Source organism: Nuphar pumila, chromosome 6, assembly GCF_984573655.1.
Source record: "Nuphar pumila chromosome 6, dmNupPumi1.hap1.1, whole genome shotgun sequence".
In the NCBI taxonomy this organism is placed as follows: Eukaryota; Viridiplantae; Streptophyta; class Magnoliopsida; order Nymphaeales; family Nymphaeaceae; genus Nuphar; species Nuphar pumila.
This window is the reverse complement of record NC_143254.1, coordinates 4272437-4292700: the sequence shown is the minus strand read 5'-3', so window position 1 is coordinate 4292700 and position 20264 is coordinate 4272437. Positions and strand designations below refer to the sequence as shown.

At 37.5% G+C, this 20264-nt stretch overlaps 1 protein-coding gene across 1 annotated transcript in view; it reads right to left on the bottom strand.

Annotated features, from left to right (window-relative positions):
• Window positions 1-3010: 3010 nt before the first annotated feature.
• The window catches only part of LOC149833699 (protein transport protein SEC31 homolog B-like), an 80348-nt gene continuing 63094 nt past the window's right edge, over window positions 3011-20264 (bottom strand). The window contains exons 17-22 of the mRNA XM_090010961.1: window positions 6797-6912; window positions 6525-6695; window positions 5888-6004; window positions 5467-5755; window positions 4555-4793; window positions 3011-3482 (exon numbers count right to left, since the gene is read on the bottom strand). Coding sequence (XP_089867087.1) covers window positions 3393-3482; window positions 4555-4793; window positions 5467-5755; window positions 5888-6004; window positions 6525-6695; window positions 6797-6912 — 1022 coding nt within the window. The 3' untranslated portion in view covers window positions 3011-3392. The remainder of the gene's footprint in view (window positions 3483-4554; window positions 4794-5466; window positions 5756-5887; window positions 6005-6524; window positions 6696-6796; window positions 6913-20264) is intronic.

Below are 20264 nucleotides of genomic sequence, written 5' to 3'. Positions count from 1 at the left end.
ATTGGAGGAGAAGGATTCATGTGGAAGACCCAGAATGATTTTCTTTGTTGGTTCATATCGCCGACCCCAATTGTTTTGGGATGAAGGCGTAGTTGTTGTTATTGTTGTGATAAAACGTATGTTACCAAGTAGCAATGAGTTTAGAATTTAGATGCACCGGATTTTTCCTTGGCCTATATGCCTGTTGTACTTACGGCAGCTTTCCCACCTTGGTGTAAACCAGTGGCGCATCCCTTGCCTCAGGGACTTGCCTTGCTTCGGCATGAGAAAGGAACATAATGCCCTTGCCCCATCTTATATGCAAGGGACTGATACCCGTGAGAATGGAATCCTGACCATCTCTCTAGTGGCCAAGGCCTCCTCCCACTACGCCAAACCCCTTGGGGCTTTCCTTGGCTTAGTTAATGAACTTCATCTAGGCCCCACCTGGACCAACATAAAGCCCTCGCCTGGATTAAAGCCTTCATTTGTGTGCTTAGGCTTCGGACTTTGTTCGGCACCCTCTAGGAAGGTCTAAACCAATGCCACAATATCCCAGCCCAGGAACTTTCTCAGCTAGGGAAACTGTTGGAATAAATTTATAAAAAAAAAAAAAAAATCTTTTAAGGAAAATATCTACACGCATAAAATCTTAAAAGCATAGAAAAAATATAACGCACAAAATAAATGATATGGGTGTCAGCCCCTTGCATATAAGAAGGGGCAAGAGCATTACGTCCCTTGCTCGTGCCGAAGAAAGGTGACTCCCTGGGGGGCAAGGGGTGCACCGCGGGTTTATACCATCGGGGAAGCGACAGGTTTAGCGAGCGTGGCTAGGTATTTGATCCCAATGATAGTATCCCCGTTCCTGGGAGTGTACAACTCGGCTTGAACTCGTCCACATAAGTAAACTAGCCGATCTTGACCAAAAGCTCTGGCCCATTAAACATAAACTAGGCGAGCTTGATCAAGCTTTGAAACTCGATTAAGCTTGGTTAATGCAGTCGTATAATGACTAATTTTAGCATATGTATAATTCTTGTTTCTTAAAAAGTGCAAAAGGTTGTTTCACGTAAGTGGTTAGGGTGTTTTGCATTCATGCGTGAGGAGTAGGGTCCAAATCCCGCCCTTTACACACATGTTTGAAAACTTTTAAAACAAGTCAAGTTGGCGAGCTGAGTTTGTACATTAGGTGTTCAAGCTCCGCTCGAGCCGAGCTTGAACACATTTTTTTGAACCAGCCGAGCTTTTTGAGACTAAGCTCAGCTTGATCCCAGCTCGTGTGAAACCCTACCCATTCCTCATGGAAAAAAAATGAAAATCTGAAGTGTCAATATAGCAATGAGAACATAGCATTCTAAAAAGAGGCAAAACCTGTAAAATTATCACGATCCACTGGCACTTGTAATTTTGAAATTTTCAACTTTAAAATCTAAGATGTTCAGATTATTACCAATATTTGGATCCATGGTCTGAACAAGGAGCACAAAGGGATCTGCTACGGGCTAGATGATGTCAGATCCAAAATTTAAGCAGTAAATCCAAATCCAATTTTGGATCCAACTGTGTTAGGACTGAATTCAGATAAAAAAATATATGTAGTAATACTCGTTCCAGTAAAAAAAAGATTAAAAACTTTCTTTACATGTAAACAATGAAATTTGTTGGATCTAAATCTGAATCAAATCTGACCTAAAATACTGATACAGAGATTAAATCCAATTCAGAAAATCCGAGCCCCACCAAAATGCACATGTGCACATGGATCCTTTTTAAGGATCTAAATAGGAAACAATGTGTTCATGAAGGACAGGGAAGAATCAGAGACCTAGTCGGGTTGGGTAAGCCTGCCATACTTACAATCGCTTTTCCAATGGTGTAAACCCATGATGCACCCCTTGCCCCCAAGAATTCGCAAGGGATAAGAAGTAGGGATCCAGAGAACGGCTATGTGCCATGGCTAAGTGTCTTAGCCAATCACATGACAGCATTTTATGTGGGGCCTGCACTCTATAACTGTGAGCCCCATGGCAAGAGAGTTTTTTTATGCATCAATGCCTATTGGATATGACTCGGTCAGGTCCCAGTGCTTAATGTCAGGTTGACTCCACATATGAAAAGTAAGCCAGACGTATTAGCTCATCAACTCGCCTTAACGCATGTGTCACTATATAGGGTCAGACTCGAGTATGGTAACAGCTGCCAAAAGCGGAGGCTTCAATGTTGACCGGCTTCTTGTCTCCTTTCTAAAGGGAAAAGAAGAGAAGGCAGTCCATTGCACCTGCCAACAGCTAACCGGTAAACAGTTTACAACTGAAGCTTGCTTTTACCGCTCTGACAGCTCTCTGGCTATGGCACTCAGCCATATGTCACTTAGCCTCTCCTTTGATCTCAACTCAGGGATAAGCAAGGACTTGCCCCTTGATTTTTATTTATGCCTTGCCCTCATTAATGCAAGAGGTTTGACCATCCGTCTAGTGGCCAAGACCCCTTCAACTGTACCAAAACCATTGGAGCTGAATAGGAAACAATATGTCAAATCCGGATCAGATATCCAACCATATCCAATCTGTTCGTACCCCTAATCTAAACTAACCATTCTAACGGCATCTACAGAAAGCCGTGAAAGGTTCATTTTTGTAAATAGACCTGTGAGGCAGGCCATTCTTGATTGGCATTTTTGGCGGGTGAGGTTCCCAGACGCCTCTGTTCTGTTTGGTTCAATCAGGATTCAGGATTACTAACCAAATCTTACAGGTATGAACTGTGTTCTGATTAAATTGGAGTCACAAATTAGTGATCATTCATACAAATCCAAATGTAGGATGAAAATCGAGTTACCTAGCATGTGCTGCAAAATCTACACACTTTGCAACCCACAGCAACAAATACACAGAAAGTTGCAATTCTGCAGAGTGAAAATTCAATTTTGGACTAGCCTCGCATTTGGAAATTGGAACCAACCAAACAGCAGTCATAGTCAGTACACAATTGTCATAGCCAACTTTGTGAATTTGTAAGCAACCAAAGATGGAATGTAAAAATGCACCCATTCATGTAATATAAAATCTAAAATCCACATCTTCAACGATTTACATTCCCAAGCTGCCAAGAGGAAGAGTAGAATAATTGAATAAAAAAGGAAGAGCTACAGAATTTCAGGAACCAAAAACTGTTATGTATAACTGACAACCACGCCCTAACTTGTACAGCCACAAACTCAGAATAAGAATCGAAGGGCATTATCCTATATAATTCATCTGAATAAAAACGGAAAATCCAAAAATTTGCTATGTAGACAAGTGTTTGCATGGATGAGTAATGAAAATGGATACCATGACCACAAATGCCATCGTTATCGCCGCTGGCATGGGCAGCACAGAAAGGCCTAGAGATGCCCAAGTTATTGGATTTTATCTTACATTTTGCTTCATCTTTATCATTCGCTTGAGCGAAGAAAGCCAAAAATTGCATTCATCCCAATCACTCGTTGTCAGGAGAACCTGTAAGAAACAAAAAATAAATCGTCACCAAGTGGCATTCCAGCCACACACTGCACATGAAAGAAGTAGATTGCCGACCAATTGTAAGTATAAAGGGGGGGCACAGCCAATATCACAAAAAAAAGAAACAAGGATTCAGTGATCTTGAAAATACCAATTTACACAAGGTTTGAGTGACAAATGTCGGGGTCAAATGAGATGGATGCTATTATAACAGAGGTGTCTCAGGTTTGAATCATAGGAGGTCATCCCCCAGCTTGCTTATTGAAAAAAAGGTAGACATACATTCTATATGGCAAAAAGACTAATTTAAATCGCTTAATAACCAGCAGCAGGATAAAATTCAGGCATTAACATATATATTCATACTCAACAGACCTAAATATTGGATCAACAACTAGTCCTTTTGATACCACAGGGTTGAGGAACATTTCCTATCCTTCATAGAGAGCAAGGTTCACAGTGATGGAGCAGTTAAAAAACAGGCGATCAAATACACTAGTGATGAAAAAAATCCCTTAAATGCAAACGGTAATTTTCTCTCTCTCTAACAAAACAGCAAATGTTGTGGTGAGGTTTTCAAAGGAATGAAACAGGCGCAAGGCAGCCCAAGTCTCCGAGGACAAGAATCAGATTCTTTTTTTCCCTTAGGGCCAAAACAAGAAAAGAAAATCACTGTTCACCAAAACAAACTCAAACACTTCTTTATTTAGATAATGAAAATCCAAAGCCTACAATTTAGGCACATGTACTTTAAAAAATAAAAACCAAAATTTATACTATATAAGTTAGCCTAAACATGTGAAGAAGTCCCGGCATACACCTTTTGAAAGGAGGCACAAGCCTTGCAGAAGAACAAGAAGAAGCCTCACATTGAAACTGCTAATTAGCATAGGTCAAAGCCCATTTGAAATCATGATGGTGACTGAATAAATGAATGCTACCTCTGGAAGACTGGAAGACAGAAAATGGAAGCAAATACCTATGTTCTTGCCAATTTAGAAGGAAACAAAACACAATTTTGCATTTGAACCATCATATAAGCTAGACTTATTTACATATCAAAATATACCTGAAATTTTAAAACTCTAGAAAAGTCCCCGTTGTCTAGAGCTTGACACAGCTGAACAAGCTTAGAGGCAGCATTAGGTGAAATATCTGCTGAGTTCAGTTTAGCGAATAGAGATCCAATTCTCCTGGAATTATCATCAATCTCACGTTTTCTAGATCCAACAGCATTTGGAGCCCCCAGAACACTGGATGTATCTTCATACAATTTTCTTAATGTCTCAATGACTGGTCTTAATTGAGCTGCAATGAGAAAAGCAGATAAAATCATGGCACACTTGCATCATGACATGGAAATCTCATGAATCAAGCAAAAAAGAGCACAAGATTTTGTTGAAGTTATGGACGACATCACTAATAGATTCACAAAGGTAGGTACTAGCAAGATAAATCATACATCAAGCAGGAGAGCAAAAGTTTGTGATTTTGTTGGAAGTTATGAACTACTAATTACTGACAAACTTAAATTCAAAACTTAGGTATTAGCAAGATGAATTTGTCTACAAATGGATGCTTGCACAACACACACACACACACACACACACACACACACACACACACACACATGCATGCAAACAGACATTCACATGCACGTGCACACAAAATGGAAAAGAAATGGAAATGTGAGCTACACAAGGCTATCTTCAGGTGACAGACTACTTTCTCCTTTTTTGATTGGTCTAGACTTCTACAGTACTAGCCAAGCACGTCTCTTAAGTGGTTTGCAATTCTGTTATTTGCATGAGACACTTGGGCTAAAGCAAGCACAAACACATTTGGGAAGCAAGATGGAGATAGTGGTGCATGTGTGGTTAACACTACTACAGTGTCACTTCCATTTATATCATCATAATACATCATAAATAAAGAGTTAATGCTGCATCATTATTATATAAGATGATAATCATAAGATTACCAGATACTTTTGAAGTATCAACCGTCTCCACAATAGGTGGTGCGCCTTGTCCTAAAGCTGGAGGCATAGCAGTTGATTGAGCCTCTGTGGCTTGGGTTGGGCTTGATGGCTGGGAAGGTCTTTGAACAAACCCAGGATTTATCACCGGCATAAAACCCCTGGGTGCAGCAGCTGACGTGATAATTTGACTAGGCATCTTATTTGGCAAGGAAGGAGTTGGTTGAGATGCATTTGCAACATGGGGGATAGAAGTCGGCATCCCAGGTTGGAAGAAGGGAGTTGGATTGCCCTGGATCAAAAGAGGTGTCAATAAAAGGATGACCATCCTAACAGTCCAACAAACTCTTCTCATGAGTTGGAGAAAGATAAATAATCAAATCTTGAATGGGGATTTATATTGGAATAAAATGGAAATACCCACAGGATAAAGATGGGGAGCCAATGTAGACTGTTGATACCGCTCTACGTTTTTCAGTGCAGGTGGTAGAGCAGGAGAGAATGGCTTCACTGGGGGTGCCGCTGTCACAGTTGGAGTAACCTGCATCGGATGGAGGCAATGAAAAGAAAAAAGATGGAGAGATTAACAAATCACAGAGAGAGATTTTGAAGTTTATGAAAACCAACAATTTTTCTTTCCAGTGAAAAAAAAAATCATAGAAAACACCACGAGGTACAAATCCAGCAAAGCAAATTCCCACAAAATAAAGGTGCTTTGTAAATAGAAAAACAAAGGCAATGTTGTTCAAAAAAGAATTGATAAACCACAAGAATCTTCATATAAATGTATTTAACCACGTAAACTGCCATGCTGTGTGGATACAGCTACAGGATGTGAACTGCAGCCAGTTCATGCAGTTAACCATAAAAAATGATATGTGTCCATCATTTAGCATGAATGAAAACGAGCATCTACATGACGCAGAACATACCCACTACTAACTGCTGAACCCCAAACCCTCCCCCACCCTTGACCGCAAAAAAAGGGAACACATAATCATTTGTTAAAGAAGAGGGGGAAAAGGACGAAAGAAATCCAAGAAATATGTCGTAAGACAGACCTGTGGAATTTGTAGAATTGGTTGTGGGACAAACACCGGGGAAGGCGTTGCTGCCGTCTGAGAGGGCTGATTCATGTAATCTTGTAACCGCTTCCTTGGCTGAACCTGCTGATAAGCTTCCCCATAAGGACTACTAGGTAATCCAAGTGGTTGCTGTGGCTGTGCATTCTCCTACATGTGAGAAAGATATCCAGCAACAAAGTGTCATGTTAAAAGTGTCTTTTCATGGGACTTCAAGATATGCTCCAAATACCACCAGATTCAAGTACTACCTGATAGTATTGCTGAGAACCATCAAACATGTTGAAGCCTGAGTTGTCAGACCAATATACCGGTGTTTGCTGGGGTTGTATGTCGTCCAAATGTGTACCCTTTAAACCCTCTTTCTCTGCAACATCAACAAACAGGAAAAAATATTGAACATTTCTTGAGTATGAATCTTAAAGATTGCCACAAAAAATCAATAGATTTTCACTACTACAATTCAGGTGCAATGTACACAAAATTTAAAACCATAAGATTCATGCATCATCAATGAGATGCCCCTAACTTGTGGGGCATTTATTACAGTAGCCAAACAATCAACCAAATGCAAAACTTTACAGCAAGTCAGAGAGAGATGTCAGGCAGTTATTACAGTTGGCTAGTTACTATAGAAACTTAAATAGTGCAAATCTGGGTCATGATACATGGCATGATAGTAAATTGATTAAGGCTTGAAAAGATAAAATACAAGAGGATCTGGGGTGCCTATATGTATTATTAGTGATAAAATGGTTCCATATTGGTTTCTCTCCCCCTTCTTGGAGGCTATTCCCAAAATCTTTGCTTTCCCATCAAGTAACTGAATAATGATGATGAAATCTGCATACATCAGAGAATAGAAATGGGTAGGGAGCACACACACACACACACACACACACACACACACACAGAGAGAGACCAGATATCTACTTTTATCTTAATTTTAAGAGGAAAAAAGAAAGAGTTGGGATCTTGTTGTTAAAATTGTAATCTCATAGTTAATCTCATATGTGAGATAACTATATCATATGTAATCTTATTCTTTAGTTTAGCTTCTTAGTATAGTTAGAATTAGGCTAGTTAGAATAACTTTTATTTTCTGTTTTTAGGACACTCAAATAGGCTTATGCCTTTATTGACTTTTCACAATAAAGCATAAAGCACTTTTATTTTCTGTTTTTAGGACATTCAAATAGGCTTATGCCTTTATTGACTTTTCAGTCAATAAAGCATAAAGCATTTATTGGGAGACGTTGGACTCCCAACAGCTCCAATTAGAGCCGTTGGGAGCCCAACTACTCCCCCTCTCTTAGCTCTTTTCAGCCCTATAAATATGGGCTTAATTGTGTATTTGAAGGACTTTTGTGTGTGGGTTTATCCCACTTTAATGAGATATATTTTTTCTCTCTTCATGTGTGCACTCTTTTGAATATTTCGGTTCTTGCGAGTGTGTCGAATGAACCTTTGTGTTCATTGAGAAAGATCTTTTGTGTGCTTCTTTTGAAGTTCCGTTTGGGGTTTTATTTCCTTTCATGGTATCAGAGCTACGGTTGTGATCAAGCTACTTATCTCGGTGCATTGGGAAGCATGCCACTCAAGTTTTGGAGAAGAGGTGCCCTTCTTCAAGTATATATAACAGAGTGATCAACAAGCTTGGAGGTGTGTTCGTATCTACCGTTCGTGATAGGGTACACCCTATGTCACATGGGTGCGGGTGCGGGGATTCGGCACTTCCAAAAAACCCGAGTGCAGGGGTGCGGCAGGGGCAAAAACGTAATATATATATAGAAGGGGGTCCGGGGGTTCCCCCGACGCGGGTCGGGCGTCCAGTTTTTTTTTGCTGGTGTGTTTTTTTGAAGACTTGTTACCCATGTTTTGCTTGTTGTGTACTTTGGCGCAACGGGACAAAATTGATGAACCGAAAGGATTGGCAATCCGATTTACCCAGCCTGCTGCGTTCTACTGACTGTCATGATTCAATCGTGTCTGAAACTCCCTGGTCTTCACGAAAAAAAATATAAGCGAAAGGTTTGATGTGGTTTGTTGGAGAAAGAGTCTTCACGAGGCCTACGGCTCCACTGCCTAGGGTTCTTCAAATTTCATTTTATATGCAGTTGCACACAGATGACAACTAAAAGAAATTTATTGGATTTGACATGTGGAAAAGAGAGGTCTACACAAGGCTACGGCTAGAGCACCCATCTCGTCAGGAGAAAAGTGAATACTAATAGCCACCAAGGCTACCACCACCATTATCATTTATTATGGAGAGAGAAAATCCTTGACGAAGAAGGATCTGGATGGTTGAAGGATAAAGACTTCAAAAGGCTCTTGAATTTTGGTTTTAATTTTTTAGGAAGATGGATCATCATTTCCAAGTTAACAGTATGTTTTCCAACGCTGCAAATTAATTGTTTGGAGGCAGGAATAGCATGTAATGCCAACAAAGCTCGTCAGATGTTGTGGACACAAGTGCCCCTTTATAAAACAAGAGGGGCAGCAGCAACAAGCAGCTGTCATCAGAATTTTTTTTTAAATTCCGCAGCCCATTTCATAGGGCAAATTTAAAAAAAAAATCCAAAAAAAATAGACCGAAATGACCCAAAATCGGGTTGACCGCACCCGCATCGAATCGTGTCGACGCAGGTGCGGCACCCTGCTAGCCAAATCCCTGTGACATAGGGTACATCTATCTTCTCTACACTCATTAAGTCTCATTTTCTTCTTATTATTAAGCCTTGTAAAATGGATGACAATGATAACGTCACCATTAAACCCATTAAGCTTAATGATTCAAACTATGTCACATGGGCTTTAATTATGAAGCACCTTATATAGGGAAAGGGGTTATGGGGATTAGTAGACGAGACCGATATGAAACCTACATTAATCTTCATCAAGGATGAAGGCGAGAAAGAAATACCTCTCACAGAAGTAGAAAGGATCAAGGCTATTTTCACTTATGAAAAAAAATGAAAGGAATGGCGAATAGGTCATGCCAAAATTACGTCTTAGCTTATTACAAGTGTTGGCATAAAGAAATGCTCGAGTCTTGCTAAATTCGAGCATACTAATGATGCGTGGGATTACCTTAAGAGAATGTATTCTCTTAAGGATATTGCACATGTGTGTAATCTACAAACAAAAGTTTGGAATATGGTTCAAGGAGACAAAAGCATTAGGCTTGTCGGAATTATAGGAAGAATTAGCTCTTCTTGAACCAAAGTGGCATTGTCCACAAGATATTGAACTCCGCCAAAACCAAATAAATGTGGAGCATTTTTTTATTTTATTAGTGGATTACAATCAGAATTTGAATCCACTAAGTCTATTCTTCTCCATCGTGGAAAAGTGCCGTCAATAGAAGATACAATAAAGGAGTTGAGTATGGAAGAAAATAGACTAAAAAGTAGAATTTTCAAGAGCGATGACGACTCAGTTCTAGCCATCTCGAAACCTGAAAAACTTTGTCAAAACTTACAAACCTCCCAACTATGGAAGAGGAAATGATGATTTTGAGAAAAAGAAAATTATTTGCAACTATTGCTGTGAATCTGGACATGTAAAAACTCATTGTCCAAAATTAAAGAGACCTTAATGAGAAAAAGGTTGCCTATGTCGGACCACTGTAAGAATCAAGTGAAACTTCCATTGAGAGTATGTCTCTTGCACAATTGGTGGAAGCACTCAGACCACTACTCAAGGGAGCATCTGTAATGAAATATGTGGAAAAGAAATGTATGTCCTACAATGGACATTCACACATAGAAATCAAAGAACAAGTCCAAAAGAGGACATACACAAAAGCCAATAATGGCTAGAAAGCATAAAATCTTATAAAGGCACTAAAGGGCTAAAAGAAGTCACACTTACAAAGGGGGAGACCCCACTTATTTATAGGCAAGAGAGGAGTCAGGGAGAGTTAGAGAAAAGAAAGAGAGAGGGACAAAAAAACAAAAAAAAAAATAAGAAAAAAATAGGAAAAGAAAAAAAGGAAAAAAGAAGAAACAGAAAAAGTCTACAATGCCCCTATTGGGCGAGTTTACAAAACTACCCCTTATCGGGTAGTGTATGATAAATATATTTATATTTATATATATATATTACATATATTTTAACACCCTCCCTCAAGCTTTACGGGGATACAACAGAAAGCTTGTTGAGAAGAAACATGAAACGAGGAGCAACAAGAGCTTTGGTGAAGAAGTCCGCCAACTGGTACTCGGATGTGACGTAGGGCAGTGCTATGGTTCCTTTTAGGTATTCATCTTGAACATAGTGGCAATCTATCTCAATGTGTTTAGTACGCTCATGGAAGGTGTGTTTGCTTGCAATATAGATAGCACTCTTGTTATCGCAACACATCTTCGAAGGAATTGAGATGACGATGCCCATATCACAGAGGAGACTTCTAAGCCATACAAGCTCCATGGTTGTAGTGGCCATTGCACGATATTCCGCTTCAGTTGAGGATAATGACACTTTATGCTGCTTCTTGCATCTCCAAGAAATCATAGTCACCTAAGAAAACACAAAAACCAGTGGTTGAGACTCTATCATTGGGATTTTCTCCCCAATCAGCATCTGTATAAGCAATTAAATCAAGGGATGATGAAGAGGAAAGAAAAACTCCCTTAGTTATGGTGTTTTCAATATATCTGACAATCCTTAAGACTGCACTCATGTGCACAGTTGTAGGTGCATGTTGAAACTGACTGACGGAGTGAACTGCATGAGCTATGTTTGGCCGAGTGATGGATAAGTATGTCAAAGACCGAACGAGTTGACGGTAGGGAGTAGGATTCTCGAGAAGTGTCTCATCTTCCAGCCTTAGCTTTGCATTGATAACCTCAGGGGTTTCTGTCTTCTTATCATCCGAAATTCCAGACTTGGAACAAATGTCAGCAACAAGTTTCATCTGAGAGAGAATATACCCTCGGGAAGAATATGCAACTTCAATACCTAGAAAATATCTTAAGAAACCAAGGTCAGACATGTCAAAATTTTCTTTTAAAATTTTCTTAATATCACGGATTTCTTGCTCATCATTTCCAGTGATGATCATGTCATCAACATATAGTAGTAGAATAACTACAGAGGACCCTGCACTTTTCACAAATAACGCAGTGTCAGTATAACATGAACAAAAATTTAAGCTAGTCATTACATTGCTAAATCTGTCATGCCAAGCCTTTGGAGTTTGTTTTAACCAGAGTTACCAGAAGCGCCTAGCTAAAAGGGGAAGCGCGCTTCCCCGAAGCGCGCTTCGGAAGCGCGAAACGTCGCGCTTCCGAAGCGTGGGGGGAAGCGTCCCCCTTTTTTGGGAAGCGCGCTTCCCTTTAATGGGGGACGCGCTTCCCTTTAATGGGAAGCGCGCTTCCCCCACGCTTCCCCAACGCTTCCCCCTCGCTTCCCCCACGCTTCCCCCTCGCTTCCCCTGTTTTTTCAAATTTTTTGTATTTTTTATTTTTTATTTTTATTTTTTTCGCTTCCCCCTCGCTTCCGAGACGCTTCCTGGGTCGCTTCTGAGACGCTTCCTAGGTCGCTTCCGAGACGCTTCCCGAATCGCTCCTAAGTGGTCCCACGCTTCCCCGCTTCCTAAAATTTTGAAAGTGCCTCGCTTCCCGCTCCCGCTTCCCGTATCGCTTCCCGCTCCCGCTTCCTCAACTGGCAACCATGGTTTTAACCCATATAGTGCCTTTTTTATTTTAAGAATTTTATTTTCACCAATAGATACTCTTGGTGGAGGATCCATATAGACCTCTTCACTTAGCTCGCCATTAAGAAATGCGTTCTTAACATCCAAATGATAGATAGGTCATTTTTTAACGGATGCAACCGCAATAAGAGTCCTAACACTAGTCATTCTAGCTACGGGAGCGAAGGTTTCTTCATAGTCTATTCCATACTCTTGAGCATATCCTTTGGCTACCAACCTAGCTTTATAACGTTCTAATGGCCCATCACTTTTAGTTTTAATTTTGAAGACCCATCTACATCCAATATGTTAGAAAGTGACTTTGAATATTTTAGGTTCGATAATGAACTCATACACATGCACATTAAGTGCGAATATACCCACTTAAGGGAACAACACAAGCACATCAAGTGCTAATACATAAACCCATAAAAGGGATAAATATAACTTAAAGTCATAAGTTGAATATTATTGAAGAAATAGGAAGAAGAGGGTAAAAACCCTATACAATGGAGCACAAGCTCCTCCAAGGAGTAAGAAATACAAAGGGAAAATCCCCTATTTATAAGCACAAAAAGGAGCCACCTTGGGGGCTCCCAAAAGAGACGTTGGAGAGCCCCCAACGGTCACATTTGTGACCGTTGGGGGCTCCCAACGTCTCCTTTGGGAGACCCCCAATGGTTTATGAAAACAAAAAATAAAAAAATAAAAAAAATTTTAAAGAAAAAATTACAATGCATATTCCAATTGGAATATGCGTAAAATGCCAAATTACAAGAATACCCTTGAGGGTATTTTAGGAAGATAAAATATATATATTTATGTATATATAAATAGAGATACGTATATATATATATATATATGTATACGTATCTTTATATATATATAAATATATATATGTACATTTAAGGATTATATTTCAAAATATATGTGCATGAGTACACATATTTTAACACCCCCCCCCCCCCTCAATCTTTGCGGGGAAACGAAAAGATTGAAAAAAAAGGGAAAAACTCCAAGAGGATTCGGCAAGGATGCAATTGAAGCTTGAAAATGGCTTCCTCCAATTGTCTTCTAAAGGGAACACATTTCCCGAACCATCCAGGGTACTTCTCTTTGTCCTATCTCCAAGATCCTGTGGAATAACAACAAAGAACAAGTAAAAAATATTTTTGTACTTTACTGAAATGGAATATTCTTAACAAGGTGCAAAAATGTATGCATAATAGGATAATTACTTTAGCATGAAAAGAAAATTTAGAAAACCAAAGTTTCAAAAATCAAATATCATGTTAAAGAGTGAGCGGAAACGAATTGCAAGAATGCATAATGCATTCATAAGGTCCAACATTGGACAAACACAACCTCATAATGGGGAATAACAAAATGGTTCACTAAGGGACACCATAATAAGCCTACGAAGAGGCATGAGCTACATATGCTTTATTGAATGAGGGCCTAAAAGGCCATAATGAGCATATGCATATACTATCATAAAATGAATTAACACTTAAAAAAACCATTAATGACCATGCTCCAAACATACTTTAGTCAAAATGAACACAATAGTTCAAAAAGGTTTTTAAAAGAACACGGATACAAATGTTCAAAGGCATGACGAATATGATTTTCAATAAGAGAGGTTTTATAAAGGTATATTTAACACGCATAATAGAGTTTTTCACATCTTTAGGGAGAAAATCTATGTCAAACAAATGTCATAAATAAGAATCATGATTTGACTAAGTATATTAAAATGTTCACCCTAGATTCAAAAATGAATATCATTTGAGACAAAAGACTCATTATGCATATCAAAAAGTCGCCGAAAAACTGAAAGCACTTAATATATAGACTAAATGCTACAATATCAATTTGATTTAAAAACATATCATGGATATGATTTACTTAAAAACCCAAGTTATGAATAAAATTTTTGTAATTTTCAATAATAGTTCATCCACTACAAGCAACTACCTCATTAGTCCTCCAAAACCCACAAATCAAGTGTATAAGCTACTAGATCAAGAATATAAATATAATGTCATTAAAGGCCAAAGACACACACAAAGGTGTGCAAAAGAACCTATTGTCTACATATAATAATACTTGAAATGAGTGCATCTACGAAAAGAACAAGAGAATACACGCCAACATGGACCAAAAGCATCTCTTGTCTACGTAAAAATACACTCAAAACCAAGTATGTTCAGCTACTAGAACAAGAGTAACAAGCCAACCATGAGCTAAAACACAATACATCTCTTGTCTACATAAGATGGCACTTGAAATGAGTGAAATAAGTCAACCATGGGCATACATCTCAACGACTAGAACAAGGACACAAACGCCAACATGGACTAAAATCACACACCATGGTGTGAATCAACGTGCCTTGTCTACATAAAATAACACTCAAGACAAGTGTGTTCAGCTACTAGATAAAGAAAGCAAAAGCCAACAAAGGACTACCAACACACGAAGGTGTAATAAAATTCTTGTCTACATATAATGACACTTAGATAAGGGGCATAAAAGGAGAAGACTTTTGAGGCAATAAAACTTGTAATGACAAACATATAAATAAAACCTTGAAACAATATTCTTCAAAAAGAATACCCATAACAATATCATTTTGGAATAAATGTGTGAATATACACACACCAAGAACACATGTGGACAAAAGCACAAAACATAAATGTGCAAAAGCACTCATCTGATTCATAAACAATAAAAGGTTGGGCAATAATCCCCAAAACCTTGATTTTAATATACCTTAAAACATTTTAAGGTTTCAAACATCATATATCCATCACATTTATATTTAAATAAGAGCATCCAATAGATCAATGGCCAACATCAAACGAGTGACACACTCATATACCAAATCATTCTAGAGTCTCAAGGTGCCCATAACTCACCTCAACCACCATCTATAATATGGTAAGTGGACAAACTAAAATGACATAACACGAGGTGCCCATAACTCACCTCAGCAAACATCTCTAATAAAACAATAATAAGGCCAAACAAATGATGTATTAAATAACATGTGATGGACAAATATAAATGTCACAAAAAGGCAATAAACACTTTAGGAATCATTTTTCAAAGAAAAGAGGACCGATTAAAAATTGAATCAAAGGTCCAACATAATTAATCACAACAATATGTCATATGACAATAATGTTGTATATATACGAAATTATGTTTAATCATGATCATTATAAAAAGACTTAATCAACACAACATGAAATATTTACGCTATGTCATGTGGGAAAAAAGATTTGGAATAATCCAAGAAACAAATCAAGCCTTTATAATTAGCAATTTATATGTATACCAAGATGCAAAATGGCAATAATCTTAAACGTGCAAATTTAGGACAACATGTACTAAGATATTGCGGAAGCATTTATAATGATAAAAGAAACAATCTTACAAGTCCATTTAGGGATAAAAACAAACACAAGCCCTAAAGAAGGCAATAAAAACATCTCTTTATTGAAGAGAGAGTACTATGTGAAAATATCTATAGACAATATGTATACAAGCATAAATATTTTATAAAAGAAGTGTACAAAGACACTTTCACAATCACTTGAACAAAATACGCAAAAAGCGTAATAAAGGCAAACATGCAATAAAGCATGTATTTCATAAAAAGAAACAAATGCTTGAGACTCTCAAGCTTTAATTATGCAATCATATGCAATTTAAGACAAGGAAAACCATATTATGGCCAATGTAGGCATCCTTAGAGGAAAAATCAAAATAATGAAAATCTTTTATACCAAAGGATGCAATAGATACACTATGCACTCTATAGAGTGTGAGAAGATTTTTAAAATAAACAACAAATATTTAGATGCGAGAAATTCTCATTATATCAATATATATATATATAATTTTTTTTCACAAAAAGGCACTAAAAACCATACACAAGAGTTTTAAGCAAAGATCATTAATTTAGCAAGAAATTATATATAAAAAGTTAATTTATAGGTTAATCACGAAATTCTTATGAAAGAATCATAAATCTCACATAATTGAAAACAATTTAAAAAAAAACATAAATTACTATTATATGTAATTTCAATTTTGAAAAACATAAATTACTATTATATGTAATGAGGAATCGATAACTTATATAAACAAGAATTATATATTTGAACAATAAACACGTTTACCAAAATTAAAAAGAGATATTTTTAAAATATATTAAAAGTAAATGATTCAACTATCAAAAAACACTAAATGTGCAAAAAATAGTTTCATAATGCATAATATGTTAAGAAAAGAGATACATACCGAAAAACTTCTAAAAAAGAGAAGGAACAAAGAATACTTCACCATTTCTTGAGCACCACGCTTTCCGTTGCGCCAAGAGACAACCCCATCGTAACTGGGCTCTGATACCATGTTAGAAAGTGACTTTGAATATTTTACGTTCGATAATGAACCCATACACATGCACATTAAGTGCGAATATACCCACTTAAGGGAACAACACAAGCACATCAAGTGCTAATACATAAACCCATAAAAGGGATAAATATAACTTAAAGTCATAAGTTGAATATTATTGAAGAAATAGGAAGAAGAGGGTAAAAACCCTATACAATGGAGCACAAGCTCCTCCAAGGAGTAAGAAATACAAAGGGGAAATCCCCTATTTATAAGCACAAAAAGGAGCCACCTTGGGGGCTCCCAAAAGAGACGTTGGAGAGCCCCCAACGGTCACATTTGTGACCGTTGGGGGCTCCCAACGTCTCCTTTGGGAGACCCCCAATGGTTTATGAAAACAAAAAATAAAAAAATAAAAAAAAATTTAAAGAAAAAATTACAATGCATATTCCAATTGGAATATGCGTAAAATGCCAAATTACAAGAATACCCTTGAGGGTATTTTAGGAAGATAAAATATATATATTTATGTATATATAAATAGAGATACGTATATATATATATATATATATGTATACGTATCTTTATATATATATAAATATATATATATGTATATTTAAGGATTATATTTCAAAATATATGTGCATGAGTACACGTATTTTAACACAATAGACTTCTTTCCAGTGGACAATGAAGTTATTTTCCAAGTTTTAGCCTTTTCAAGGGCACTAAGTTCTAGTTTCATGGCTACAACCCATTGAGGAATATTTTTGGCATTATTATAGTGTGATGGTTCATGATAAGAGTGTAAAGCAATTAGGCATGCCCTATATTTAGGTGTTAGGGACTCATAGGAAACAAACCTATTAGGAGGATTGGAGATTCGGCTAGATCTCCTTAAAGAGGTTTCTTCTATGTTGGAATTTTGAGAATATTTTTCTAAAGCGCTTATGGGAGTTTCTTGACCACGCCTAGCATAGGTTTGAATTGACCTATTTTCAAAATCATTACTTCCATTTTCAACATTACTAAGAGGAGTATCCTCTAAATCATTAGGAACATCCTCTTCGTGAGGAGTCACATCTTCTTGAGAGAGAAGATCAAATAAGAAAGCATATTCGCTTTCATCAATATCTTTATTTTTCTCAAAGCCGTTCTCATTTTCTAAAAAGGTAACATCTTTGGATACATATAGTTTGTTGCTTTTGGGGTCGAAGCACCTAAAACCTTTTTTATTTTCTCCGTATCCTAAAAACACACATTCGATAGCTTAGGGAGATAACTTATCTCTTTTATGTGTAAGGACAAAACACTTACATCCAAAAATTCTTAATCTATTAAAATTGGGTGTTCTTTCAAAGAGTTTTCATATGGACATATATTTTGTAGAGATGAGGATATCATTCTATTTATCAAATAAGTGAAAGTTAAGGCGGCTTCGGCCCAATAGCATTTTGGAATTTCTTTGGAAATGAGAAGAGTCCTAGTGGTTTCCAAGATGTGTCTATGCTTTCTTTCGGCTAGACCGTTTTGTTGAGGAGTCCTAGGACATGACCTTTGATGACAAATGCCATTGGTTTCCAAGTATTCTTGAAATTCATTTGATAGATATTCTCCACCGAAATCGGATCGAAGAATGGAGATATTAGTTGAAAATTGATTTTTGACAATCATATGAAATTTTTTAAAGAAATTAAAAACTTCGGATTTTAGATTGAGAAAATAGATCCACACATATCGAGTGAAATCATCAATGAAAGTAACATAATATGAGTATCCTCCTTTTGATATGACCGGAGAAGGACCCCAAACATCCGAATGGACTAATTCAAAGGGTCTTTTGGACACAAATGTTCTCTTTGGAAAAGGGGTGGATTTCATTTTTCCAAAAATACAACTCTTGCAAACAAAATGTTTCTCATTACAAAATTTCTTTCCAAAAGGAAAGGAGTACAGTTTTGAGAAGCTTGAATGTCCAAGTCTTTGATGCCAAGTTTCAATATTTTTATCTTGGACATGATTACAAAATGAGTTAATGGGAAGTTTCAAATTGTTCATGTAGTAGAGATCTCCCCTCCTATGGCCTTGCCCAATCCGCTTCCCGGACTGGAGATCCTGTATAGAGCAATCCTTGGTTGAGAAGGAGATTTCACATCCATGATCACATATTTGAGAGACAGATAAAAGATTTAAATTAAGTTGAGGTACTACTCTTACATTTGGCACAAAAAAATCTTTTGAAAAGTCTAAGGTTCCAAAACTTTTAACTTGCAAAGAGGTACCATCGGCGGTGGAAACAAAAGAATTTTTGGAGTTGCTACATACATTGTATAGTCCATTTTCAATAGGGGTCATACGAAAAGATGCTCCAGAATCAAGAATCCAAGAAGGCGTACCTGGAGGAGAAGAAGAGGCAATGGCGGCTCCCGAAGTTGACGGCGATTTGAGTAGAATTTGAAGTGCTTCGGATAGTTGAGCAAGAGAAAATGACTCTTTTCGTTTCATTGGCTCCTCCTTCTTTTGTGGGATTTCTTCAATAATAGCAACTTTACCTTTTGGAGGTTCATTTATCTTTGGACAATTAGGTCTTATATGACCCGGTTCTTGACAATGATGGCAAATGGCTTTCCTATAATTGCCATTATAGTTATTTTGCCTCCCAAAGTGTGGAGGCTTATAAGATTTCATATGATTGTCGGGTTTAGACACGGCAAGAACTTCATCTTCTCCTTTAATCATGCCAAGACGTGTTTCTTCTTGGCATATTTCGGCTATGGCATCTTCCAATGAAAGCGGTTTTGATCTACGAAGAAGGGAGGACCTAACTTGTTCATATTCGGGCCTAAGTCCATGTAAAAATTGGAAAAAGTGTTCTTTTTCCATTTGTTCTCTTCGCATTTCCACATCTTCACTAGATACCCATTTGGGTTCAAGAAGGGATAGCTCATCCCATAAAGGTCCAAGAGTGCTATAGTAATCTCTTACACTCATTTCACCTTGCTTAATGGTATGGATTTTTTCTTGGATAAAGAATTGACGAGCAAGGTCTTTTTGGGTATACATACCTTTCATAAAGAACCATGCTTCATTTGCTAGGCGGAATTTAGCAATGTTGGCACAAATCTTTAGCTCCACGTTGTTCATGAACCATGCAAGAATTTTTGCATGCTTACTTTCCCAATCTTCTACCTTGGATTGGTGATCTTCAATAGCCTTCATGCGAGCATTTTCTTCTAAAGTTTTTTCTTGATCACCATCCATTTTCGTAAGTTGAAGTTGAGGTTCCCTAATGGTGCCCATAACATATCCCCAAAGCTTTTTACCTTTGAGGTTGTTCTCCATGGCGGCGGCCCACATCATGTAGTTAGTACCATTAAGCTTGAAGGAGAGATCAATCTTTTGTTCTCCTTCCATCATATAATCAAGAATGGAGGACAAACCAAGAGAGAGGTAAAACTAGACAACAAGCTATATGAATCAAGAGCACAAACAAGGCTCTGATACCATGTAATGAAATATGCGGAAAAGAAATGTATGTCCTACAATGGACATTCACACATAGAAATCAAAGAACAAGTCCAAAAGAGGACATACACAAAAGCCAATAATGG